At 39.2% G+C, this 26,140-nt stretch overlaps 2 protein-coding genes across 15 annotated transcripts in view; one reads left to right on the top strand and one right to left on the bottom strand.

Annotated features, from left to right (window-relative positions):
- TRAPPC8 (trafficking protein particle complex subunit 8) overlaps positions 1-20,968 on the top strand; it is a 50,566-nt gene extending 29,598 nt beyond the window's left edge. For 8 of the 14 annotated variants that reach the window (XM_083622844.1, XM_083622837.1, XM_083622834.1 and 5 more), the window contains 18 exons: positions 171-395; positions 1,742-1,850; positions 3,177-3,371; positions 3,549-3,679; positions 4,480-4,554; positions 5,066-5,192; positions 6,417-6,574; positions 7,076-7,515; positions 8,724-8,871; positions 10,430-10,526; positions 11,006-11,077; positions 11,170-11,210; positions 11,875-12,060; positions 12,554-12,655; positions 13,266-13,313; positions 15,758-15,903; positions 17,113-17,202; positions 19,864-20,968. In XM_083622844.1, coding sequence (XP_083478970.1) covers positions 171-395; positions 1,742-1,850; positions 3,177-3,371; positions 3,549-3,679; positions 4,480-4,554; positions 5,066-5,192; positions 6,417-6,574; positions 7,076-7,515; positions 8,724-8,871; positions 10,430-10,526; positions 11,006-11,077; positions 11,170-11,210; positions 11,875-12,060; positions 12,554-12,655; positions 13,266-13,313; positions 15,758-15,903; positions 17,113-17,202; positions 19,864-20,098 — 2,625 coding nt within the window. In that variant the 3' untranslated portion in view covers positions 20,099-20,968. The remainder of the gene's footprint in view (positions 1-170; positions 396-1,741; positions 1,851-3,176; positions 3,372-3,548; positions 3,680-4,479; positions 4,555-5,065; positions 5,193-6,416; positions 6,575-7,075; positions 7,516-8,723; positions 8,872-10,429; positions 10,527-11,005; positions 11,078-11,169; positions 11,211-11,874; positions 12,061-12,553; positions 12,656-13,265; positions 13,314-15,757; positions 15,904-17,112; positions 17,203-19,863) is intronic. The other 6 variants (XM_083622845.1, XM_083622838.1, XM_083622836.1 and 3 more) reach the window with 1 other exon arrangement.
- Positions 20,969-23,497: 2,529 nt separating this feature from the next.
- Positions 23,498-26,108, bottom strand: CATSPERD (cation channel sperm associated auxiliary subunit delta). The gene has a single exon (XM_083622981.1). It carries the CDS (start codon positions 26,004-26,006, stop codon positions 23,652-23,654), a length of 2,355 nt encoding a protein of 784 aa, XP_083479107.1. The 5' UTR covers positions 26,007-26,108; the 3' UTR covers positions 23,498-23,651.
- Positions 26,109-26,140: the final 32 nt, after the last annotated feature.

Below are 26,140 nucleotides of genomic sequence, written 5' to 3'. Positions count from 1 at the left end.
ATCTGCCCTTATTTTCCCCAGTATTCAGTAATCTCAGAAAGCTGTTTAAGGTAATGGCTTCTTATATTGACATAAAATATCCTTTTGAACTTTTGGGGTTTTTACTCTTTAGCTCTAAATACATTGGCAGGTGGAATTGTATTTACCGTGCTTCATTTTTTGTCTTTCAGAAGAAGCATGCTTTACGATGTTACTGTCAAGCCATGCAAGTTTATAAAGGGAAAGGATGGTCGCTTGCAGAAGATCATATAAATTTCACTATTGGTCGGCAGTCTTTTACACTTCGGCAGCTTGACAATGCCGTATCTGCCTTCAGGCACATTTTGATCAATGACAGCAAGCAAAGTGCTGCTCAGCAAGGGGCCTTCCTCCGAGAATATCTTTATGTTTATAGGGTAAGATGTCAGTTTTTATCCTCAGTGTTCTGCAATTGTCTTTTAACTTTTCCCTGCTTGATACTAAAATGTAAGTTTACCTTACCTGATGACATACACAGAAATGCTATATTGAATGCTTACAGCTCATGTTACTTTATGTAGGGCCACGTCTGGCTAGCATCTCACTGATGCCTGTCAGCTAGCTTCTGTATTAAGCAGTTTGTTCCAAAAAAGATGGTCATTTAGTATGGACACAATATGATGTTCTAAATTCTATCCCACTACTCAAAACTTGTATATAGTAATAAGTATTTGTAAATTGCTATAAACGCAAGTCCTGGTTCAAAGCACTGCATGACTAATTTCATGTATCGAATGGGACTTTGGTGTGTCAAAGAGTTTCTTTTTCCATTTAGTAACCCTTTTCTTGAAACAGTGGAAATTTAAAATGATATTGTATGGGGAATGGCAGTACATGTGTCTGTTGGAATCTGCATGTGTGTGCACCTTATTTGCATCCCCGAAAACATGTTTATGTGAGAGGCAGAACTTTTGTAGGTATCAGTCATATGCTGCCCTGAAAATCTTTGTAAGCAGTTGAACCTCAGAAATAAACACCAACATAAAAGTATCCTTTGAATCCCCAAGTAAAATATTTATTACAAAGAGATAATGAAGAGATTTTTAATCGCAAATTAATTAAGGTGGTATAGTTTATATATACAGTTGTGGGTACATTTAACCCAATTCCCTAACACATTCAAAATCCTAATCTAAAGATATGAGAGTACATATCCCATAAGATGAAAGAAAAGTGGTGAAGAAGAACAATTTACTACAAGACTCCCAAGAAAATGGAGATTATGAGCGTTCCTGCAACTTGATAAATATGAGTGCATGATGAAGCCAAGGCACAAAGTCAGGGTCAGGAATGGCTAATACTAAACTAATTCAAAGTACTGTACATTAGTACATTCTGTTGCTTATGTAACCCATAATGTTGACTTCTTGTATATTTATGTTAAATGAAATATTAGCTGAAAATATGATAAAAGCATGCTGCTTTTAGCAGCTTTCTTTAAAATTATATTTTAAAAATTCCACAGTAAAGGAAAGTAAATAGACAGTAAAGGGGATACATTAGAAGCTGTTGTTTGGATGGTACAATTGCAATTATAAAATGACGCACAGGTTCATAAATTATTGTTTAATTATTTATACATTTTATACTGGAGGAATTTCAAGATATTATTTTTTGCCCTCCCCTAAATGCTTCTTGCTTTCTTTAGTTTTGTACATTCCAATTCTCAATATCTAGTTTTACTTGCCAAAAGTTGACCAAGCTCTGCTTTTCTTTCTTGCAGAATGTAAGTCAGCTATCACCTGATGGGCCGTTACCACAGCTTCCTTTACCTTATATTAATAGTTCTGCAACACGAGTGTTTTTTGGACATGACAGACGACCATCAGAAGGTTAGCACCAAAAAGTGGATTTGTTCTTAAGCCATTTGAGTTCATTAGGATAGCATACCTTAACATAAGGTTGGATTTGTACATGCTATAGAATGAGATGGTAGACTAGACTGTACCACTTCACACTACAGGTGAATATTATATTGCTTTTGTATATACCTCTGTATCAGAAACTTCCTGCAAACAGTAAACTAGCACATCACGGAGCAAAGTTGAACCCCAGCCCTTTTCCTGTTGTGCTGGGTTTTTTTTCCCTGTTTTCAGGAATTTTTATTTTTAAGTTTAGGTGGGCATTAAGATACATTCTGAAATGCTGCAACCTACTCTACCAAATCAGCATCCTTCTTCCTCATTTTGTAAACTGCTTTGAGGTTTTTCCTACAATCAGGTGGTATATAAGTTTTATGAAATAAATAAATAATTTCTGTTGCATTTTAAGGCCTAATTCTGTGCTATTCAAATGCCTAGAAAGTGAATGATTTCAGCATTTCCCTTCCTCACCTATATGCACTTTAATAGATTTAAGATTAATGGGAGTTCTTGCTAATGGACAGATTCAGAAAAACCAAGCCACCTTTGGTTGCTGTGATTGGGATGCTTTCACATGTAAGCTGATTTAACAGTGGTAGCACCAGACAATAAATAGTACCTGGGCATTTTTTCCTCTTGCTGCTAGTTTTTCTGCCACAGTTCCTATGCTAATCATGCTCATTCTCCTAATGTGTTTAAACTATAAACAGTCAGTTCAAGAGTTAGAACAGTTCTTGCACTAAATACTACAGTCAGAAGTTGCAGTTGTCTTAAAGCTTGGCTCCATCTGTGTGTCCACACAGCCATGACCCACCCCAACCCCGTCCTGGTAAGCTTCAGCAACACTGATGTCAGGAAAGTAGTTTCCATCTCTGCTGCTTCACACCAGCCGCTACTGGATTTTAAACCTATTGTGAGCCTTCTATGTATGACTGTAGTTTAGAATTAGTTCATAAGTTAGAAAAAAAATATTAACGATTCTGCAGTCAAAAGTTTGGGCTGGCTAGTTCAATATGTGAACCTTGGTCCCCTCCCACTGGCTTGTTCATGTCCCTACCCACTTATTGTTCTGGATTTCAATCTCACTGTCTCCCCCAGTCCTTTGGAGTTCTTCTCCCAGCAACACATACCATCTCTTGAAAATGCATGTATGACACAGGCGTTTTAAGAAAATTGTATGGTCTTCCAATTGAAAGTTGATTCACCATTTGTAATAAAAACCAGAAAAAGTTTTTTGTTTGGTACTCTCTGGTGTACTGAAGTGATTGTGATTTTTTTATTATTATTCACAACTAGGTGAAAAACAGGCAGCAACACACATAAGCCTTGATCAAGAATATGACTCTGAATTCTCCTATCAATGGAAGGAACTTGAAGAACAAGCTGTGGCTGCAGCTAACAAAGGCACAGCACTTTCTAATTTCCAGCCAACACAGTATTGTCTGAATAAGTATTCAGATAACTCTAGGTTTCCACTTGGTGTAGTAGAAGGTAAAAAATTTGTACACTTTTTAAAAAATGGCACATAAAAGTAATATTATTTCAGCAAAGTTGCTTATGGAATAGAATTGCAGTAATAAGCTTTTAAATTATGAATGCCTTGATTTATTCTCACATCTTATAAGAATAACCTCCCTAAATACATACATTGACTTTTCTTTTTAATAGAGCCAATAACTGTGGAAGTAGCTTTTAGAAATCCATTGAAAGTTCCACTTCTGTTAACCGACTTATCACTGCTTTGGAAATTTCAACCAAAGGATTACAATTCAAAGAATAACGGAGAAACAAAGGAAGTAGTAAGTGATTTAATCAAGCCCTCTAAGAAGACTTCATACACTATTAGTAATATTTGTATCTTTCAAAATCTTTTTATTGAAAAGTAAATCAGTGCACGCTTTCATATGTTGATTTTCATTCTACTTAGCGTTTAATCCCCCAGAGATTATTCACAGCCTCCTCTTAGAGGACAAGGTTTAAAATCATGCATGGCCTCTGCTCTTGGTTTCTGCTCTTGGAACTAAGAGTCCCACCTCATCAAAGGGAAATTTACCTTCTAATTATTAGAGAGACAATGACTATGGTTGAAATTACTGAGACTGAGACTCCCCACCACCTTGCAGTGGAGAATGGAGGCTTCTACTTTATATTAGCTGTAGTTTATTGTGTCATCCAAATCCTATACCTTAGTGAAAACAAGCCAACATTATAAATTATGGTTTGAAGTTGGCTTGTTTCCACTAATGATACATAATATTAGTCATATGTTTGGCAACACAGGAAGCTTTGGTTAATCTAAAAAGAAAGCAAAAGTTTTCAAACATACGGCTACACCAGAGGAGGAAGCGGGGAGCACATAAGTACCCCAGAGAGCACCAGGCTCTTTCTCATAATGCAGAATTTGGTTTAACGTTGTGTCCAGTCAAACCCATTACATAGGATACCTGCCCCCCCAGCTATACCTAGGTTTTTGTTTTTGTAAACTATGAAGCTTGAAATACATTAAAATATAATGTTCTTAGAACCACTATTGGGAACAGTTTGCTACTGAGAAATAATGGTGTGCTTAATTGAACATTTTTTTCATAATTTATTTTAGGAAACATCTGGAAAAGATATGATTGGAGCTGAAGTAATATCAGAGTTTTTGATGAACAGTGAAGAAACTAAAATGGTGGGTACTTAATTTTCTCCCCCCCCAAAAAAAAGCAATTATTTTCCAGGTCCTCACAAAAGGAGTTAGACGTAAAATGCTTTTAAACATTCCTTTTGTGAGGCACTTTGTGGGGGAGGGATTATTTTTCAGTTTTAAATAACTCACTAGAATATAATACCTACTCTAATAGTGCTTACATTATTTAAGATGGTACTTGGCATTAGAGAAGCATTGCAGTTGGGATGTTCTTTTCCATGTAAGGTGCATCTGGGCAGCTCTTTAAGAATATCTGAACAAGTATGCTGTAGAATTGTAAAGACACAAGAAAAGCAATGGCAAATAGTTTGCCTATGCTACAACGTTGCATTTATTTTCTGAAACACTCCTGTAGAAATATGTAAATTGTATTAATCTTGCAGATAGCTTCTTAGAATGGTAGATGTAGATGCTTGCTTTTGTTTAACTAAAATGGCGTTTAAATGTAAAATAACTACACTAGCAACAACAAAAATTTAACATATCTCCACAGGCAAGACTAAAGCTCTTTCCCCATCAAACAGGGGAGCTACACATTCTGGGAGTCGTTTACAATCTTGGCACCATTCAGAGTACTTCAGTGCTAGATGGAGTAGACCCTTCTGTTGTACTACAAACAGGTATGCCTGTTGTATTTTTATGTCTAACACAGCGTCTAGTAACACATGGAATGTGGCCCATAAGGCTGGTTCATTCAGTTTTGCCCACTACATGGGATATAGGTATTTCAGTTCATGATTTGTTATCATGACTAGACCATAGTCTTAACACCAAATTAGATACTTATGCCATATGAGGGTGATAAGCTAGAGTTCTGGTTCCCTTGTAATATCTAGACCATAGTGTGGGCTCATGCACAAGATGTAGCTCAGAAGCATCCACTTCCATTTTCAACTAACTGCGCTTTATGGCCCATCCTGGAACTGGTTTTAGGGTTAGGGATGGTTTATTGAAACAAGTAGAATTATTAATCACAGTTTCAAATTGACTTGTTTTCAGTCTAGGTTTAGAAATAACAAATCACATTTATTTGGAAACTCAGCAAGTGCTTCTGATCTCCTTTTCACTGATGAAACCGGTGCAGGAAAGGGGATGGTGGAATATACAATCCCAAGGATTGTGTGCATAGTGCTAAACTGGGATTTATGTGTTATTACCAACATGGCAATAAAATACTACCTGTAAAATATATGTGTTGACATCATGAGGTGGCTCCACATGAAAGAGATTTTCTTACTGCTGCAGTGTTGCCTGTTGAACTCCCATATTACTTAGTGAAAGAAAAGATTTTCCAAATTCCAACTTCACCTTTACCAGAAGTAACATGAAAAGGATGCCACCAAGAAAGTCACCAGAAAACAATGGCTCCATTGGATCTGGACTTGTACAAGCAGCAGGGTGCTGTGCAGTGAGATTATCCTGCCCCCTCTTCCAGCTCCCATAAAAAGCTGCTTCTGAGGACTGACACAGGATGTTGTGTGGAGGTCTGTAATAAGGGGAAGGAGGTGTAAAAGCCTTGTTGTGTGAGCCACCTTTTGCTTATACAAGATGGGATCCAAGCCAATCTGTTGATCATGTTGTAAAGTTAGGTTTAACATTAAAACCTCATCATTTTAACAGCCAGACACGCATACCTTTTATGACAACAAAATAATTTCATTATATGTAGTTTCATCATTAAACAAACCTGTTTGGGGAGGAATGATGATGAAGATGGTTTCTTTCAGTGTCAAATTCACTTTTAACAATTGTAAGCTCAACTCAATGTGATCTTAAAAACCAGCTCAAATTTTTATTATCTGCTTACTTGTTGTTCCTCAATATCCTGTTGGTTTTCTTTTCAGGAAAATTTATCTCTAATGGAATGTCAGTACGGGGGCGACAAGATTTAGAAATCCAGGGCCCTCGTTTGAATAGCACAAAAGAAGAGAAAACATCTATTAAATATGGACCTGATCGACGTTTAGATCCTATCATTACAGAGGAAATGCCTTTGCTAGAGGTACAGCTAATTATTGACAACATTGGCAAATATGTAACAGCTGCTTTTGAAATACATAGGTGTTTCTTCCAGTTTTTCCTTTATTACTCTGTATCAGATTAAACTTGTTAAGTTACAGTGCATAGGGTTGAAATTTGAAGCCCTGTTAAATTTAATTCAAGTGTAAGAGAGTGTTAAAGTGTAAAAGAGTATAAACTGTAAAAGAGCATGATGCATCTTCTTCCCCAGACTTATCACACTGAAATGTGTATTTTTTCTAAGGTTGGCTGATAACAGCTTTCTGAGAAAAAGAAAAACTATTTTGATTTCTTGTCACTTTCTACGTGGTACTCTTTTCATGTTAATTTTAGTAAAGGTGAAAATGGAATTTTGAAAATCATCTTTACGTGGGCTTGATTCTGCAAAATTTATTTCTATTGATAAATATGGACAAGATAGTCCTGCCTTAATGAACTTTGTCAGTTTGTCAAAATGTGTTCCTATGTTTCTCTTCCAATGCAGGTCTTCTTTATAAATTTTCCTACAGGGCTGCTTTGTGGAGAAATCCGAAAGACATATGTAGAGTTTATGAATGTAGGCAAGTGTCCTCTGACTGGAGTGAAAGTTGTCTCTAAACGGCCGGAATTCTTTACCTTTGGTGGCAGTAGCGCTATTTTAACACCACTAAGCCCTTCAGCATCTGAACACTGTAGCGCTTACAAGACTGTTGTTAAGCATTCTACCTCCCTATATTCGCTGACGTCCTCGGCTGATTCTTCAGACTTTGGGGTTGGAACAGAATGTCAGCCAGAAGTGATAGATGTCCCCCTTCCTGATTCTGTACTGCTCCCTGGAGCTTCAGTACAGCTTCCCATGTGGTTACGTGGTCCAGATGAAGAAGGTGTCCATGAAATAAACTTCTTGTTTTACTATGAAAGTATTAGAAAACACTCAAAAATGTGGTAAGCTTAACTATCTTCCTTACTTCTGAGTTAAGTGGAGTTTTGTTGGGGTGGATCCAGACATGTCCCTCCACAAACAGCAGGATGTCAGCCAGGAATATCTTTCTGCAGAGTGTCCTATTAGCTTATAACAACAGTTTTATTATTGACTGTAATGTTGAATCCCATTCAATTGGTTATATGCAGACACTTTTGCATGGGCAGAAACCTATATTCTTCTCATTTATTTAATGTGTAAAGCCAGTATTTCCTTTAAATTACATGTCTGGGTAGGTTACAAAATTTTGGGGTAGAACAGATTCAATACTTAATTAAATTTGTACCATTTTTAGTCAAATGACTGCTTATAGTCTTCAGATGAACCTGAGTATTATCATTGGGTTTAATTCTAAGCACGCAGATGAATGTATTACATGGAAAACTGGATTTATTTATTATTTAAATTTTAATGCTGCTTTTCCATATACATATGCTTAAAGTTCCTCACAACAGAACAGAAATGAAAATCAATACAATGTTATAGTAGCAAATGACAAATCATTTCAAAACATAACATGGCAATCCAACAAATAACTGTTTGATTATATTAAGTTAGCATTTTAAAGTTGTCATAAAGCAAACCCTCAATGAAAACACAAAAATCTGTATATTTTGAAATAAAAGAATTCTATGCACTTACACATTTGGACACCTCTTAAAACACCTCAGCTACATTTGGCATGAGGCCATGGAGTAGGTTTTTGTCTATTTTTGGATACCAGTGGATACCATTTTGTAACAAAATGGCAGACTACACAGTAGTGTACCACATAGAAAAACAATATACCATAAAATAATATAAAATTCAGAATAAGTGTAAATCACAATGATCAACAGCAGACACCGCTGGGATCACAGTTCAGGGAAGGCCTCTGTGATTTTTTTTAAAAAGTATTAAGCAACCACCTGAAGCTAAACAGTTATTGCTTGCCTACTATTAGTAGGAAGGGAGTCCAGTAAGGCAGGTGGCATCAGATATGTGGAACTTTTTAGAGTGAATTGAAACTTGATGCAAAGCTCCTTTCAGTGGGCATGTAGATGCATCAGAGCGAATTTCCCCTCATTTTTAATGCAAACCACCTTAATTGTTAGTGAACAATTTCCTGGTGCTGAAGTGCATGTGAGGGAAATACAAAGGTGGTGAAATGTTACATATTTTCTCTTTCCAGTCACAGAGTATTGAGACATACTGCCGTTATTTGTACCAGTCGATCACTGACTGTACGAGCTACCGTATATCGAAGCAATGCTCTTGAGGATGAAAAAGGTGATGGCGACAATATGCTAGTGTTTGTGGATGTGGAAAATATCAATACCGTAAGTCTGCTTAGAACTCGGTCCAACAGTGATTGTATTTTTAAATTGAAGCTTGCTGTCCTCAAAGAAAATGTTGGGAGTGTGTAAGATATCCTTAGGAGGGATAAGAATGCACACACCCCTGCTTGAAGGCAGGATCGTAGAACCTTTAAAGGAAGTTGTTGTTCCTTCCCCTGGAGCTTCAGTTTGCTCAGAGCACATTGCTTATCTTTGTCTTCTCTAACTTTGACTTTTTAATATATATTTATAGATCTGTGCATAGTCTCTTAAAACTAATTTTCAAAAACTAATTTTACTGGATTGAAAGTTCAGAACAGGCATAGGCAAACGCGGCCCTCCAGATGTTTTGAGACTACAATTCCCATCATCCCTGACCACTGGTCCTGTTAGCTAGGGATGATGGGAATTGTAGTCCCAAACATCTGTAGGGCCTGAGTTTGCCTACGCCTGGTTCAGAATAAAGTAATTTTAGTATCATTCCCTGTTCTATTGAACCTTTGGTGATGCAGATGTTTAACTTCTAACAGTATCTAGGGTAGAGTAAATTTAGAAATGTCACTTTGTAGTATTCAGCTTCATTATGCATAATTAAAATAATTGGCCTGTTCTGAACCTCTTCAGACATCATTTTCTCTCTAGGGGTCTAGCTTGGGAGAGATTGGAGTGTGCTTCTGCCAAATGGGCCTCCAGATCTGTACCTCACTTGGTTTGCTGTGGAGGGAAGTGAATAACCAGATGTAAGAGATTCTGTGCCTTTGTTCCTCTGAGATTAAAATCTCTATACAGAGGGTTTAAACTTGCAGTGTTAAGAGAGATCTCCACATTCAAATGAATGCAGGATCTTCTGATTCAGTTGCTTTCTTTCATCCACAACGAAGGGAGTGGAGGAACAAGCTGACAACCTTAAGGCCCACTTCTAGACTCTCTCCAGGCATGAACCTGGTGAGGTGGAGATAATGTGCTTAAGCAGGGCTTCGTTTATTTCGTTTTTTCAGTGGACAGATTAAAATAGGTGTGGAAAATGTGAATAATGAAATCTGGAAGATCTTCAGGTGCCACGACTCACTCTCTCTCTTTTTATATGTAAACTTTACATGAGTTACTAACTCTTGCAATGTATTAAATTCTATTGAGCAAATGCAGCCAGAGTTGAATTAGGGACAATTAGGTATCCTTGAAGTATACACCGGCTTAAAGTACTTCCTGACAAGGCCTTTTATGGCAAGCAGGCCATTGAGTTTTGATTTTTCTGTGTGCATGTTTGGCATGTTAGATTGTGTACATACATGTTCCTCACCCCACAATCATAGATTGCTGTCCAATACTAGGGGGTGAAATTTGATGAAATGTTTCTGGAGGTTTTTTTTTTGTCCCTACACTGTCCTTTTTCTGTTCTGGAAGCACCATTTTGTGAATTGTCCTGATCTAACCTTTTCAGAAAGATGCATGAATAAAAATACTAAATATTTTGAGTAATATCAAGCTATTGAACATTTTCTAATATATGGCTTAAATAATTTTTCATCTCTTATCTCTCTTTTTGGTGCTTGCTTATTAGAGTGAAGCTGGTGTAAAAGAATTTCACATAGTACAAGTATCTAGTAACAGCAAGAACTGGAAATTACAGGAATCCATAAATCTGTCTGAAGACAAAGGTTTGTGAATTGCAGAAGTAGATATGGTAGTTCAAATTGTGTTTTGTATAAATGTTTAGGCTTGGATCCTAAGAACTGCAAGTTCAGCTCATCAAATGGAACTTTCCTGCTTCCTTTTGACTGCAGCTCCCTGCCCCCCAAAAACTGTTCCTGAGGGACTGTAGGACCTTATTTAATGTAGGGGTGGGGGGGGAGGGAACAGTAGTTGTACTTGGGAAGTGGTAGGAAAGTTCTGGACCAGAAATTGTAACATGTCACAAGTAAAAGATTTAGAAGCACAAGAAGAATTTTTGTTAAGTACTTGAAGAATAATAATATTATTACCCTAAAACACACACACACACACACACACACACACACACACACACACGTTTGTGATTATGCTGTTGTGTGTAAAATATGTGAGCTTAGCAGTTATGATGTTAAAGTGTAAACTTCTAAGACATGAGAAACAATCCATATTTGGTCATTCCTTCTAACAGATATTAAGCTGGCTAACAGAGAGAAAGGAAAACTGTGCTTGAAAGCAGTAAGATGCAAGCATTCAGTAGGTAAGTATTCAGTTTTTTGGAGTATAATATTTCTATAATTAAATCTTCATTCATTTTTATGGGCTAACATTTTTCTCCTTTTTCATTTGTAGAAAATTATACATTTGCAGATATCGTTTTTGGAAGTGAACAGGTATACATGTCATTTTTTTTAATGCATTTATACAGTGGTGTAATATAACCACATGAGCAAAGCATTTATTCCAATGAATGATCTTCGGTGATGGAAAAAAAAAAACCCTTGCTAAATCTAAAACACAGAAAAGTCAATGGTCCAAGTACCCATGTACTGAATAATAAAAGTAAAAATAAAGTATTGATATATTTTATGTAGTTACTCACAAAGCTCAGGAGCACTAATGTGCCTAAAGGCATTTTAAAAACATGTGATAATTACTCAAGTACAATCACATTCTCTCTTCTACATTGTATATACAGTTTTAGACATAAGCAGAATATGACCACAATCAATGTGCACGTCTGAATATTTCTTGGCCTTTGTTCAGAACAACTCTGCTGAAATGAACTGCTTTTTAAAAGTGCAGTGTGCAAGTGCACAATTACAAGCATACAGTGGTACCATTTGCCTTTTAAAATGAAATTCTTGCAGTAAATCCCCAGACTGTTTCGGAACTGGAGGAACATGATGAACCATTTGGGGTTTCTGTGGAATTACAATTTGAGAGGCAACCTCTGAATGCACATCACTCTTGGATTACAGTTTATAGTCTGTTTTTTAAACAAATATTTTACTGGCTATTTCTGAAGAACAAGACCTCTGTTCCTTTTTTTCATAGATAATCAGTTCAACCAGTCCATGTGCGGATTTCTTTTTCCGAAGTTTATATTCTGACTTAAAAAGAACTCGATCACAGCAAAGTGTGCACACATCACAAGGAGCTGCAAAACCATCTCCTGACAATGCTGTCAGACTAATACAGAAGTGCAGTGAGGTGGATTTGAACATCGTTGTACTTTGGAAAGTATGTATAAAATATAAAACATTTCCACAGATAAGCAAAGCAGTACAACCTAAGCATACAAAACAGTAGAGATGCTGCTTAATGTTATTGACTGACACAGACCTAGGAGACCGGGGCCATTTTAAAACACTTCCTAAAGGATAGCATTATCAGCCCCTGGTGAATGTGTATGGAGATGAAGTTCAACAATTTGGAGATGAAGTTCAACTGTTTCCACTAACCGCCCACTTAACTACATGTTTTTAAATATGTCATTTTAAGGGTTCTTTATAAATGTGTTTAATAACCAAATAAAAGTATTGGGATGGCTATACTCTGGTAACACTACTCAACAATATAATTTACAATAGATCTATAATAGGTTATTATTTTAACCATATTTGTCCATATTTGTGTCCATTCTTAGCTGTCAGTATTTGGAAAATTCCTGTTACAACTTACACCTTACAATTTCATTTATGTTGTGATCTTTTTCAACCTTTTCCTCAAACAGGCATATGTGGTGGAGGATAACAAGCAACTCATTTTGGAAGGACAGCATCACGTTGTGCTTCATACCGTAGGGAAGGAGGCATTTTCTTTCCCTCAAAAGCAGGTATCATGGAAGAATTACTTTTTTTGTTTTTAAGAAAAGCAAGGGTTTGTTTTTTTACACACAAGCTTTATTGCAGTCCATAGACCCCAAAATACACAGTACAACAATAGTATATATCAACAGTTATTAAGGTGTAAAATCGGCCTTGCTAGCATTTTAATAGATGAACTTTGAGAAATATTTGGGAGGAGGAAATCTCCTTGACCAGATGGATCTCAGGCAGAATTCTATAACATAGTATATATTAGAAGTTCCATTATTAAGAACACAGTGAATGTAGGAGTACTGAGATACTGCCAAATGCTTGGAATGAAGGTTGGACTAGAGTGCTGCATGGGGGGTGTGTGAAGATGGGCTATTGTATCAACCTGTTTTCTTGAAGCATGTCTAAATAAAAGTTATTTTGAGTCGAGTGCAAACATAATGATGACTTCCTTCCACCTATAGATCATGACTCAACCTTAGAAAAGGTTTCCTCCCTGGTGCACATATTAATCACGATTAAGGCCAGCCAGGATTTCCCTTAGCAAAATATCTTTAACTAACTTTAATTAGCATATTTGTGCATGGTGGAATATATTATCTTGCTCTTATACCTTTGTTTTTTTAGGGTTTTAAAAAAATACTCGGGAATTCTGACTGGGAAGACTTGGAACAGGTATGGGAATCCAGGGGAAAGATACATTTCTATAGTGCTGTATGGTCACCATTTCTGTTATCTGTTTTAATAACCTGCTGTTACCTCATCCTCCCTCCTCACCAAACAAGCTGGGTGTCACCACAAATAGCTTGATCTCTGCTTTTGACTTCCTTGCCTTTGAATAAATTCTTGGGAGGCTTGACACTCACACTGCTCTTAAAATTCTATTCTCCATGTAGGAAATTTATATATGCTCTTTTCCCATCCCCTCCCCAATTTGTGCATAAAGTGATGTAGAGAATGACCCTACACCAGATTAATAAGAATTGAGTTCTTTCATGAGTAAAAGTATTTGGGGTTAGGTTGTTCTTTTGCTTAACTATAGTGTCATTTCCCCCCACAAAGCTTAACTATCGGTAGCCTGTGCAATTCTTTAAGAGGCAGTGTAACACAGGCGATAATCTGTCCCAGTGAGCAGTAGAGGTGCCATATTCTCCACTATCTGCAACTTCCAGGTTAACCTCAAAGGCACATAAAGTGCCTATCAGTAATTTTCTCTGGAGGTTACTAGCACATGAACAACAGTAGTCAAGCTGTCCCAGTCCAAAAATGGGTCATAGATGTCTTACCATCCCAAGCTGGTAAAAAGCACTTGTAGCCACTGAAACCACCTGGGCCTTCATTCACAAGGTGACACTGAAAAGACAAAGTTATTAGGTGTTTTGAGTCCAGGAAGTATGAAGAGAGCCCATAATGGACACGGTTGCAGTCCTCTGGAAGGAACAAGTTTGGAGCTTGTGGGGTAGTCCTGGATCCAGTGCCGTCACTTGAGGCCCAGGTGGTCTCAGTGGTGAGGAGTGCCCATTTCCAGCCCTGCCTGTTTTGCCTGCTGTGGCTCATTTTGGACAGAGATAGTTTGGCCATGGTACTCTATGCTCTGGTAACTTCCAAATTGGATGATTATTGCAATGTATCCTATGCAGGGAAGCGCTTGTAGATAACTTGGAAACTTCAACTGGTCCAAAATGCAGTGGGTAGGGTTGCCTTTAGAACTCATCTTGGACTACTGCAATGCGCTCTACATGGGGCTACCTTTGAAGGTGACCCAGAAACGGCAATTAATCCAGAATGCGGCAGCTAGACTGGTGACTGGGAGTGGCCGCCGGTACCACATAACACTGGTCCTGAGAGATCTGCATTGGCTCCCAGTACGTTTCTGAGCCCAATTCAAAGTGTTGGTCTGACCTTTAAAGCTCTAAACAGCCTTGGCCCAGTATACCTGAAGGAGCATCTCCACCTTCATCGTTCAGCCTGGACACTGAGATCCAGCGCCGAGGGCCTTCTGGCAGTTCCCTCATTGCGAGAAGTGAGGTTACAGGGAACCAGACAGAGGGCCTTCTCGGTAGTGGTGCCCACCCTGTGGAACGCCCTCCCTTCAGATGTGAAGGAAATAAGCAGCTATCCTATCTTTAAAAGACATCTGAAGGCAGCCCTGTTTAGGGAAGTTTTTAATATTTAATGCCGTATTGTTTTTAACACTCGATTGGGAGCCGCCCAGAGTGGCTGGGGAAACTCAGCCAGATGGGCGGGGTATAAATTTATTATTATTACTATTATTATTATTATTATTATTATTATTATTATTATTATTATTATCTAACCACTTTTCTTAAGCATACACATTGCCACTTTGTTTCTGGATCCAATTCAAGTTGCTCATGCTAGTGTTTAAAGCCCTGAATGACTTAGGCTCCAAATAACTGAAAGATTGCCTCCTTCCCTATGGTTTCTCTTGGGTGTTAAGATCAGCAGAGGGGGCCCTCTTGGTTGTTCCATCTCCTGCAGAAGTTTGATCGTATTGGACATTTCTTCTGCATTTGTTTTAAAGAAAGAATAAATGAACAGTTTTTTTCCTCTTACATGATTTGAATAAAATCTCTTATGTAGTTCATGGAACTTTGAAGTGTCAGGCATAGCTCTAATGGCTTTAGCCCAAACGTAGCAGAGTTTTCCTGCACAGCGAAGAAGCTAGTTGAGGTGGAAATGACTAGTCAGCTAGACTCAGAATAACTATTTACAGGATTTATTAAAAGGAAAAATAAAACCAGCAGAGTTTCTGCATACAAAACAAAGCAAAATAAATCCTTTCTTTCTCTCTCTCTCTTAACCATGCACAGCACTCCTACTCCTAACACACCCCTAACACACCAAACTGTGCTAGCAATCCCTAGATAACAGAGTTGAGTGCTGGTCGTTAACCAATCAGAGTAAGTAGTTTCTAGGTCAAGCTGACCTTGGCTTTCTGCCAAGAGTAAATTGACACGGCCTTGAGTTAATTGTGTGAAGCCAGAATCTGTAAGTTTCCCATGAGAACCAATTAACAGAAACTGAACATTCTCACATGCGGGATTGAGTTCTTCTTGATTTTATACGACTTTGCTAATTTAACACTTGTATTCCAGGAGTCATCAGAGATAGGGCTCTTCAATTTTTTTCGGCCAGAAAACACATCGGTACCTGCTAGGCCATCTCTGGATCAGTTTTCCAGCCTTATTAAAACTAGTCTTCATTATCCCGAAACCTATAACCACCCATTTCATCAAAAAAGGTTTGAATGCTTCTTTGTTCTAATTTAAGGAATTTAGATATTGTTGAATGTGATGCAAGTAGTCTTCAGTGGAAGAACTATGCAGTGCAACACTGAACTACAAAGAACAAAAAGAAATGACCATTGTAATAGTTAGCCTTTAATTTTAATAGTTATTTAAAATTTAAAGGCTATTTTTCATCACTGTTAAATAATATCACAAAGGCCTCTTTTGAAGCGGTGTATTTGGGAGGGATCTTGAGTATGGGAAGCTGGTGTAACTCTTTTTTGCTGACATAAATTCTGCTGGGTTGCTAGGTCACATGATCAAGCTGAATGGTGTAAGGATCCACAATAAGTCGACCCTACCTGGTCCTGCCCCCACCGCTCCCCCAGGATGCCCATTTTCAGGACTTATACTGGTGTAAATTGTGTTGGTCCTTCTGGCTAAGCTGAAGATCCATCACATCCTAACTAACTCATTGAATTAGATCTGGGGTTAGGCTTCCTTCCTTTGCATTCTCAAATTTTGAATAAATTCAAGAGCTGAAAGAACCATGGGAGTTTCTCATGCTAAAGATCATTTTTTTTAATCAAAACTTCAGCCAACATAAACTAAGAACAACCTCATTCAAAATGTTGCCTTCTCTTATTGTGTTTTAACACCCCATGTAAGGTGGGGGTGGAGATATGGTCATGTGTCTAGTTCAGCAAAGAAGGGTACAGCAGCCTTTGCTTCAGAGTGCTGCATTCTCTTTGGTTAAACACTTGTTTCTAGCCTCATGTTGTCACTTTGCATTTGAACCCAGAAAGGAGAATGGAGGCTGTTGCAGAGCAGCTTCATTATAATTTCCCATCTAGCTGAAGAATAATGATTCCTTTCTTTATTAAGAACTGTGGATAAGTCAAAAGTAGCCCCACATGTTGATAGGTTGCCTGAGCATTTTGGCACAAGAGCATAATGTGCTATAGATAATTCTGCCATCAGTGGACAATCCCTGCTCCAGAGACCTTGTAATTGAAAGATGTTTGTGAACAAACACAGGTAACATAGCTAAGATGGTGATTTATTTTGGAATTATAACTGAAGGGTTTGGCCTCTGGCTGATTTTAAGTGAACAGAAGTCTTTTTCATTCTTGTTAATAAAGGTGCATATTGTGTTGTGTAGTTGTGTTTTCCAAAGTCAGAAGTATCAGGACAAAGCTTCTAATGAGACTTTTCTTTTGTAGCCTTTGTATAGTACCAGTCACTCTTCTACTTTCAAATTGCTCTCAGGCCGATGTTGATGTGATCATTGACTTGCGACATAAAACAACAAGGTACTATTCTAAAGCTAAATTTTATATTAATGAAGCAAATCAAATTTAGATATTCACCTCTAGAAAACATATCTTAATTAAAAGGGAAACCTCCTCTCTGTGTATGAACCACTTACTTCAATCTAAAGGTTTATTGAAGGCAGTGGAAAAGTTACAAATGATGAAGGAGAAATGTTATCTAAAATTTCAGCTCAACAGTTTCAAATCTCTACTCACTTGCAAAGCTTCCTGGGTGATATTGTTGCAAGCAGTATCTTTTCAGCCAGTATCTCTCATCACAAACTTAGGATAAAAAGAATTGGGAATCATGTTTGCAGCCCAGACCTTGGAGGGGGGGGGCGGATAACAGTGTAATAAATTAGTAAGTAACTAAGTACTTCACATGTTTTTCCAATTTATAATTTTGTGTTATGTAGGAGTGATTCAGAGGATTCCTTGTTAGATCCTACTCTGAAATATTATTGTGAGGAAAGTCAATCCAGTTTGTTGACTCTGACATTCATAATCTGTTGGGGGAGATGTGTCTGGTTTTACTCCTCATATTATTTCCTTTGATTCTCTAACATGCAGACACATGCACACACACAGTGACATCAGTACAGTTCCAGAATATGTTTCCACATATTGGACACTGTTGATGTTTCACTTAGCAATTATAAATGTTGCAAAATTCAACCACAAAACTGGGAAAGCAACACTGGCAGGAAAAGGGGAGGAGGGAACTCGCAAGTGTTTAAAATGAGATTTATTCCAAGCCCAACACATATTAGAATAAATCTTTCCTTGGAGGGTCTCTTGCATTTAAGAATTGCTGCTAAAACATGTCTCTGAGTAAGAATTTGTTCTGAAACATGTTGGGCATAAATATTATTTCATGCACCTAAACTTCCCTCCCTACTTTTTTCCCTTACCAAATTCATAACATAAAAAAAGGTTGTGCGTTGTTTGTAGTATAGATGGCAACCGATTATGCTATTGTGCTTGTGTGCACAGCGCTGAACCTGAAAGTGGCAGAAAACATCACTAAAATGGGGGGCAGGGCACACTTATATGTGCTCTGCTGATGCATGCAGGGGCCAGGAACGGAACCCCCCCCCATTAAATCGTTGTCGACTGTAATGCTCCTTGAATTGAGTAAGGAAATACATGTTCTCCTTGAGTTCTTGGTGGCCTTAGATATCATTGACCACAGTATCCTTTTGGGAAGGTGGGGTTTGGAGCAGTGTACTTCAGTGCTTCTTCTCCTACCTCCCAGACCATTTCCAGAAAGTAGTTGGAGTGGGGGGCACGGCTCAACACCATTGGAGTTTCCCTGTGGTGTCCTGCAGGGTTCAGCCTTGTCCCCCATGCTATTTCACAACTCTCTGTAGCCACTGGGGGCTGTCATAAGGAGATATTAAGTGAAGTGTCACCAGTATGCAGATGATACCAAACTCTATAGTTCTGTTCCAACTGAATTAGGAGAGGGGGCTGAAGTCCAAGACTGGTGCTTGGAGGCAATGATGCGCTGGATGTTGGCCAACAAATGAAAACTACTGATGTGTTCAAGTTCTCAAGTTTAGGAGGTGGAACTAGATGGGGCTGTATTTCCCTTGAAATAGCAGATTTGTAGGTTGGGGGTATCCAGCGTCATCACTGGAAACTTAGGTACCGTATTTTTCGCCCCATAGGACACACTTTTTCCCCTCCAAAAATGAAGGGGAAATGTGTGTGCGTCCTATGGGGTGAATGCAGGCTTTCACTGAAGCCTGGAGAGCGAGAGGCGTCGGTGTGCACCGACCCCTCTCGCTCGCCAGGCTTCGCGCAGATCTCCGCAAGCCGTGGGAGCCCGCGCTGGGCTCCCGCTGCTTGCGGAGAGTTGCCTGCATGACGAAGGCTGGGCGAGCTGAACTCAGCGCTCCCAGACTTCGCACACCTCTCCGCAAGGCGCGGGAGCCCAGCGCTGGGCTCCCACTGCTTGTGGAGAGTTGCCTGCATGCCGAAGGCTGGGCGCGCTGAGCCCAGTGCGCCCAGACTTCGCGCACCTCTCCGCAAGGCGCGGGAGCCCTGCGCTGGGCTCCCGCTGCTTGCGGGGAGTTGCCTGTTCTGGGGGCTGGGGTCGGGGGAAGCCCCTAGCCTGGGGGGGGAAATAATTTTTTCCCCTTTATTTCCCTCCCAAAAAACTAGGTGCGCCTTATGGGACGGTGCGTCCTATAGGGCGAAAAATACGGAAGCTAGGAATGTCTATTTCCATCTTTAGCGGGTTCATGAAATACAACACCTTTTGGACAGAAATGACTTGGCCATGCTACTCCACACTCTGGTAACTTCCAGACTAGATTTTTGCCATTCACTCTGTGTGGGACTACTCTTGAAAACTACTCGGAAATTTCAGTGTTGCTTTTTAAACTTCTGTAACCTGCCCTGGAACCTTGTGGTGAAAAGTGGGTAAGAATTGAAATAGTAATAATAGGCTGCAAACTTTGAAATGCATTAAACTGAAATTCCTTGTGGTGTGGATAAATAAGCAAAAAGCTAGTATAAATATAACTGGTTTTATTATATCCCAATATGCTTTGATTAAATTATTGAATCACTGTCACTTTGGCTAAGTTACTCATAGGTTTATGCTAACACTTTGGGGCATGAGCCGAAGAATATGACATGTTTTCTCTTTTCCAGTCCAGAAACACTTGAAATCCATGGTTCATTTACTTGGCTTGGGCAAACACAATACAAGCTTCAGCTGAAAAGCCAGGAAGTATCCAGCCTGCAGTTAAAGGCCTGTTTCGTCCACACAGGAGTTTATAATCTTGGAACCCCACGAGTTTTTGCCAAGCTTTCGGACCAGGTTACTTTGTTTGAAACAAGTCAGCAGAACTCGATGCCAGCACTGATCATCATTGGCAATGTTTGACTTGCTGCAGGTTTATTTAAAACCAAAAAGAAAAGAAGTGTTTTGAGTACTGTTACTTACTTCATTACTTTTAACCTGCAACCTTGGCATATGAACTGTTAAAATAGTGTAGATAAAATTCCAAACTATTACAAGTACTTGTCTCCTTCTGTTTCATAATGCCTGGTACATTAGACTTGACAGAACATTTATTTTTAAAAAAGTATTCCATAAATTAAGTGGAAATACACAAAATTACTGGTGATATCCAATGTTAGTCATGCTCAGAACAAACCCAATGAAATCAATGTACTTAATTTCTGTGGGTCTACTCCATGTAACTTAATTGGGTATCATCCTCTTTGTAACAGAATTGGAAACTCCTGTATACCTTAGACCCTGTCAAATGCAGCCATACTGCTGTTAAAACCTGTGTTAATATTTGTGGCTGCATTAGGAAGCAATTTAGGGCACAGACCCCTGCTGGCATTTTTATTTGTTTGTTTGTTCATGAACCATCTTTTCATAACATTTCTGTGAAGTTCAGTAAGATACAAAAATAAATCCTACCCAGTTTTTCATTTTCCACTTTTAAAAAAGTGAAATTGGGATTTCTTTCATATTCCGATAGCCAGTCCTCTTTGCAAACTGCATATAACTCCACTTAATATCCTTTAAAAACAGAAAACCCCAGTTTAGATATGTTCTCATTCATCTCAGTACAAAATGCACTATTTCACAACCATTAAAGTTTGTCATGTAAACATCCACTTTATTATGTAACTATAACAATTCAGATGATCTGTTTAAATTACCAGTTAATTAAGCTTTTCGAGAAATGTATTATATTTATAACAAATGTGCTGTAAATAGAATAAAATGTGCACCATATTCACTGTATTGATTTATTTCATAATGTTTCTGAAATGATGACAGAAATTAAGTAGATGCCTGTTAATGGTTTGTTCTGGATCGTTGTCTTGCCTCAGTAATGAAGCAGATGAGAGCCAAGAAATTGAAGCTCAGTCCAGATCAAGATTGAGACACAAGACACTGTTAGTAGGCGGTACCCTAGACCGGATGGATGGGAGGTGGCTTGCTGTTGATGGGGTAACACTCCCTCTGGAGGAACGGGTATGTAGTTTGGGGATCCTTCTGGATCCACTGCTGTCGCTTGAGGTGCAGGTGGCCTCGGTGGTGTGGAGTGCCTTCCATCAGCTTTGTGTGGTGGCCCAGCTGCACCAGTATCTGGACAGAAATAGCCTAACTTCTATATTCTTTGTTCTGGTAACCTCTAGGTTACATTACTGCTTCACATAATATGTGGGGCTGCCTCTGAAGAATGTTTGGCAGCCTCAAGTGGTGCAGAATTTGGCAGCCAGGTTGCTCACCAGGAGAAGACGGTTTGAGCATATAACACTGATCCTAGTCCAGCTGCACTGACTGCAAGTTTCTGGGTGCAATTAAAAATGCTGGTTTTTGACCTATAAAGCCTTAAATGGCTCAGGACTGCAGTACCTCAAGGACCACCTCTCCCCATAGGAACTGACCTGGACCCCGTGATCATCATAGAGGCCCTCCACGAGAGTTCTAGAGGGGAGCAACATGAGAAAATCCCTTTTCTGTGGTAGCTGCCTGATCTCCCCAGGGAGGCTTGCCTTGTGCCTTCACTGCATATCTTTAAGTGCTAGGTGAAAATGTTTCTCTGTAACCAGGCCTTTGGCTGATTACACATTCTATAGCCTTTTAAATGTGTTTGTGGGATGAGGTGTTATTGGTTTCTCTGGGTCTTTTTATGTATTTTGTGTTTTCATTTTGTATATGTTGTGAATCACCCTGTGATCTTTGGATGAAGGGCAGCACACAAGTTTAATAAATAATAATAAGTTAAGTGAAACAGAGTTGTAGGTTTGGGGTTTGAAGTGGAGAGCCCCAGTTCTGTGTATCCTCAGATTGACAGTTCACCCATGTAGGACCACCCCCAGCTAAAAAGTAGGATTCTGCAAAGGGGTTCACAAGTTGGCTGGAGACAAATTAGGATCATCTAAAGCACTCCAATGTGAAGCTGGTTTGACAAACAACACATCAAACATGAACAGGATGCATATGCGTTTTGGATAATGTATGATCATGGATTAAAATCTCAGCACAGGAAATGCAGCAGGTGCACAATAAACGGGAATGTGAACAACACCTGGGCAACAATTCCTTCTCCACCAGGGAAGCAAAGCAAAGAACAAAACAAAACACCCCTTTCAAAACGAGCCAGAAGTACTGTCAAACAAATCAGGCATTCCCTTCTCTGTTTGAGTCTAGAGGAAAATCAGAGCAACACACACATCAAAACACTGCTTCAAATTGAAGCAGAAACTACCTTCGACATTGTCTCAAGAAGGGACTTTCAGGATTAATTTGAAGCCAGTTTTGAGTCTTCAGTAATGCAGGTGTAACTATGTTTCTGTAAGGCACTTGAGAATCAGAGTTCTGACTTTGTGAGCTGCAGTGCACTGCTGATCCAGGATGTCGTGAACACATCTGCCCCAAGTATAGAAACACAGCATGAGTTTGGAAGCAGTCGGACAGCTGTGAGCAGTGCCCCTCCCCCTCCGCCTGACACAGAATGGAATGTAGATAAGGTGTCAGGAGAGAGTGGGAGGGAGAGAAATCGGCCCGCTCAAGCAAGCAATCCCCAGAGCCCAAGGAGTAGACGTATGAGAAAGGTAATAGGTTCAGCATATTCTGCAGAACCAGGAAGCACTCCTTAGAAGGGCCGGCATGGACGCTTGGTTAGATGTCCGAGACTAATTGTTTGTATTGCAATAAATCTTCAAGCTAATTACATCTTGTGTGTTGTGTTATCAAGATGGCATCCACACACACACACACACAGAGCACTCCCTTATCTCCAATATAAATATTCTATCTAAATCTAATCCAATATTTTTCTCCCCAATTTTTCAAATTACTGAGAAGTTTGTACTTTTTAAAAATAGTGGGGCAAGAAGAGAGTAACATGGGCTGCTTGCTTAGTATTTCAGCCTTCAAGGCAGCATACCATGTAGCATCAGAGTGCATTAGAGAGCTTTCCCCCCAAATCCAAAGCCCATGTGACAACTGTTTCCACCCACACTGAAAAACAACCAAAACCACCACACACACATATACACAAACCTAACACCGATTACTGCCTATGAAGCACTATTCTGCTCATATTTGGATAGTGCAGAAAGAAAAAGGAAATGTGAAAAAGTTTTCTTGAGTCTGTGCCCTCCCCCCCCCCCGTTCCCCCTCCTTGCATGGATGCTTAAGACACTGTGGAAACAACAGTGCATTACTCTCTCCCACTGTGGATTTGGAGCTGTGAGTTTACTCAGTGCAGGTACTCATACTGCTAAAGTCAGAGAACCATCCACAAAGCACTTTCTTTTGACAACTTGTATTTATTAAAACTCATACATTTTTAAAGCATCCCTTATCCATAAATACTGGTTTGCAAACCAAATGGTATTTCCTTTCAGTGCTGTTGAGAATTAACCTACCCCTCCTCAGAGCATGACATTACAGGACTAAAATATTACGCCCAAACTGTTTTCATTCTTGCATTTTCCTTCATTAATTTAGGAAAGTAGTATACCATCAAAATAGAGCCAAATATGAGAACCAGAAAACTAATAAGTGTTTTACCAACATTGATCTGAGACTTTGGGAGGGCGCCATGTACATACACACTGAAAACCGTTGTTAGGTCACAGTAGCTATACTGTGTATCTACAACAATGGCTTTGAAGACATATATGCCATTGTACTGTGGAAATAATATTCTGTTCTTCTCATTCCTGTTTAGAACATGATACGGCCTGGAAGCTGATGGCAAAGGCCCATTTTCTTGGGGAATCTTACAATTTTCATAAAGCAATCTGTTCCACATAGCACTTGGCTCTCTTCCAGGATCCTCTGCCATTATAGTGATCCAGTTCTGCGCTGCTGTCCTACACTCGGCTTCTACTTCATTCAGGAGATAATCATAATTATGCATGCCATGTATTTCATACAGTACAAAATCAGCAGAAACATATTCTATGAATTCATCATTGTCCCACAGCTCAAGAACGGGGAGCCATGGGCTGTCATAGTACAACAGAATAGGACATCTCCAAAGATCATAACGATAGGTAATGTTAAGGTTTGGCTGTGACAATTTTTTTCTGCCAAGGAACTGTGGGTCATATACCTTTCGATCAATTGAATAAACAAAATTATTCTGCAGCACAATATCCTGAAAGAGACCTCTGTTGCATGCTGTTGTACTCTCAGCAATTTTGATATGTTTCTTAGGTGAACAGCCCACTACAATAAGGGCTGTCATTGGATGCATGTCAATACAGAATATGGCTTTGTTGTAGATATCCACCGTGACGGTGGATATCCTGCTTGAGTAAATAGTATCCTGAAACTCGAGTTGAGACATGCCCGAGAAAGCCTGTTGAAGCAGCCTAATATGTAGCCTGTATTTAGTGTTTCCATCAAAGGTAAAGCCATCCTGATCAATTTGTGCTTGAAATGCCAGCGCATGGGGATTGCTCACAGTTACATATGGATAGGTCCCAGTGCCTGGCTTGGGCACAAATGTGACATTAAAATTAAGTTCCTGCTTCATATCAATATAATATATTTTGTTATGGAAATCACCACTGAGGATCTCTACAGGACAGGGCTGCAGCGGTGGCCGTAAAGTCATGAGTGTGTCCTGTATGTTAATAATGCATTTCTGAAAATGATACAATGCAGAATCCGTGCTCGGAATAACACTGACAAAAAAAAGCACCCCAATATTCTCAAACATCATCGCCTCACAAGGGTCAGTGGGTTTGCCCTTGGTTTTATCACCAATGTATACCATCTGTGTTGATTCCATGTCCAGGGTTCCATAGAAAAGTTTCTGGCTCTTGGTGAGGGCTGCAATCTCATTTCTGTTGGCAGCTACATTACAAAGGCCATGCGAAGGTAATGTCACATTAACATATTTATCAGTGGGATGCACTGTTATCAGAGCGACATTCAGGCCGTGGTTGAAAGAGAACGCGAAAGTGTCTTTTGTCCAAAGGAGAATAAAACCTCTCAGGCCAGGGGGAATTATGCCAATAACAGATTCATCTGCATAGAGTTTCATGTCGAATTTTGCACCTTGTTCTTGATGGGCTAAGTTCATATCTGTATATGTAAAATAAGCTTCCCCATCACCATCTGTTTTATTGAGGATAACTCCAAGTTGTGCCAAGGAAACAAAGTTGTAGATACCAATCAGTGCATTTTCGTAACCGGCAGGGCTCGTTTTTACAAATCTGTATCCCCCATCTTTGGAGGTGAAGACATCAGTGAATTCAGCAGGCTTTCCAGTTGTATAAGCCACAATGAAATTGCTGGTATCGTAACAATTGATGTCCTTCAAAGAATAACAGCAGTCCATGTTTGTAATATCTGTAACGGGGCTATCGATGCCAGTTGACACTTTCCAGGTTTTCCATGTGCTATAGAAATACAAATAGACCTTTCCATTTATTACGAAAAGCACTCGATTGTTTTGCACAAAAAGAGCACTAGTGACTTCAGCTGCTGAGCTTACTATTATAGCTGGAATGGTCAATGGCAAAAGACTGCTCTGAAAATTATCTTGGCTGAGGAAAACCTTTTCCCCAAGATATATGGCTGGAGGAGTCTGTCCTCCAAAGTAGAATGCCTCACATGGGTGTGGTATTAGACGAGGGTCCTTATATTTGTATGAGAGAACAGTGCCGTGTGATACCATACTTGAATTGAAGGAGACGCTTGATATAATCAGTAGTTCATGAGTGCATGGCCAAGAATCACCCTTATCCAGACACAGCAAAAAAACCACTAATATGATTACAGAACTGCTTGGCTTCCGCATTGCTGATTTCTGAATTATTCTCTTAAGCCAACCCCATAATGCATGAACAGATGTGTTCAGTGTGAATGCTGTTAGCTGTAGTGTTTTTAAACGTCTGTTTTGTTCCAGATTCTAATTCAGTTATTCTGAATTCC

The sequence above is a fragment of the Podarcis filfolensis genome (genome assembly GCF_964270895.1).
Source record: "Podarcis filfolensis genome assembly, chromosome: 7".
Classification (NCBI taxonomy): domain Eukaryota; kingdom Metazoa; phylum Chordata; class Lepidosauria; order Squamata; family Lacertidae; genus Podarcis; species Podarcis filfolensis.
This window is presented reverse-complemented; position numbering and strand designations above follow the sequence as displayed.

What these genes read in the sequence shown, in the direction of transcription:
- CATSPERD (XM_083622981.1), bottom strand. Translation starts at nt 26,006, where the DNA reads ATGCGGAAGCCAAGCAGTTCTGTAATCATATTAGTGGTTTTTTTGCTG.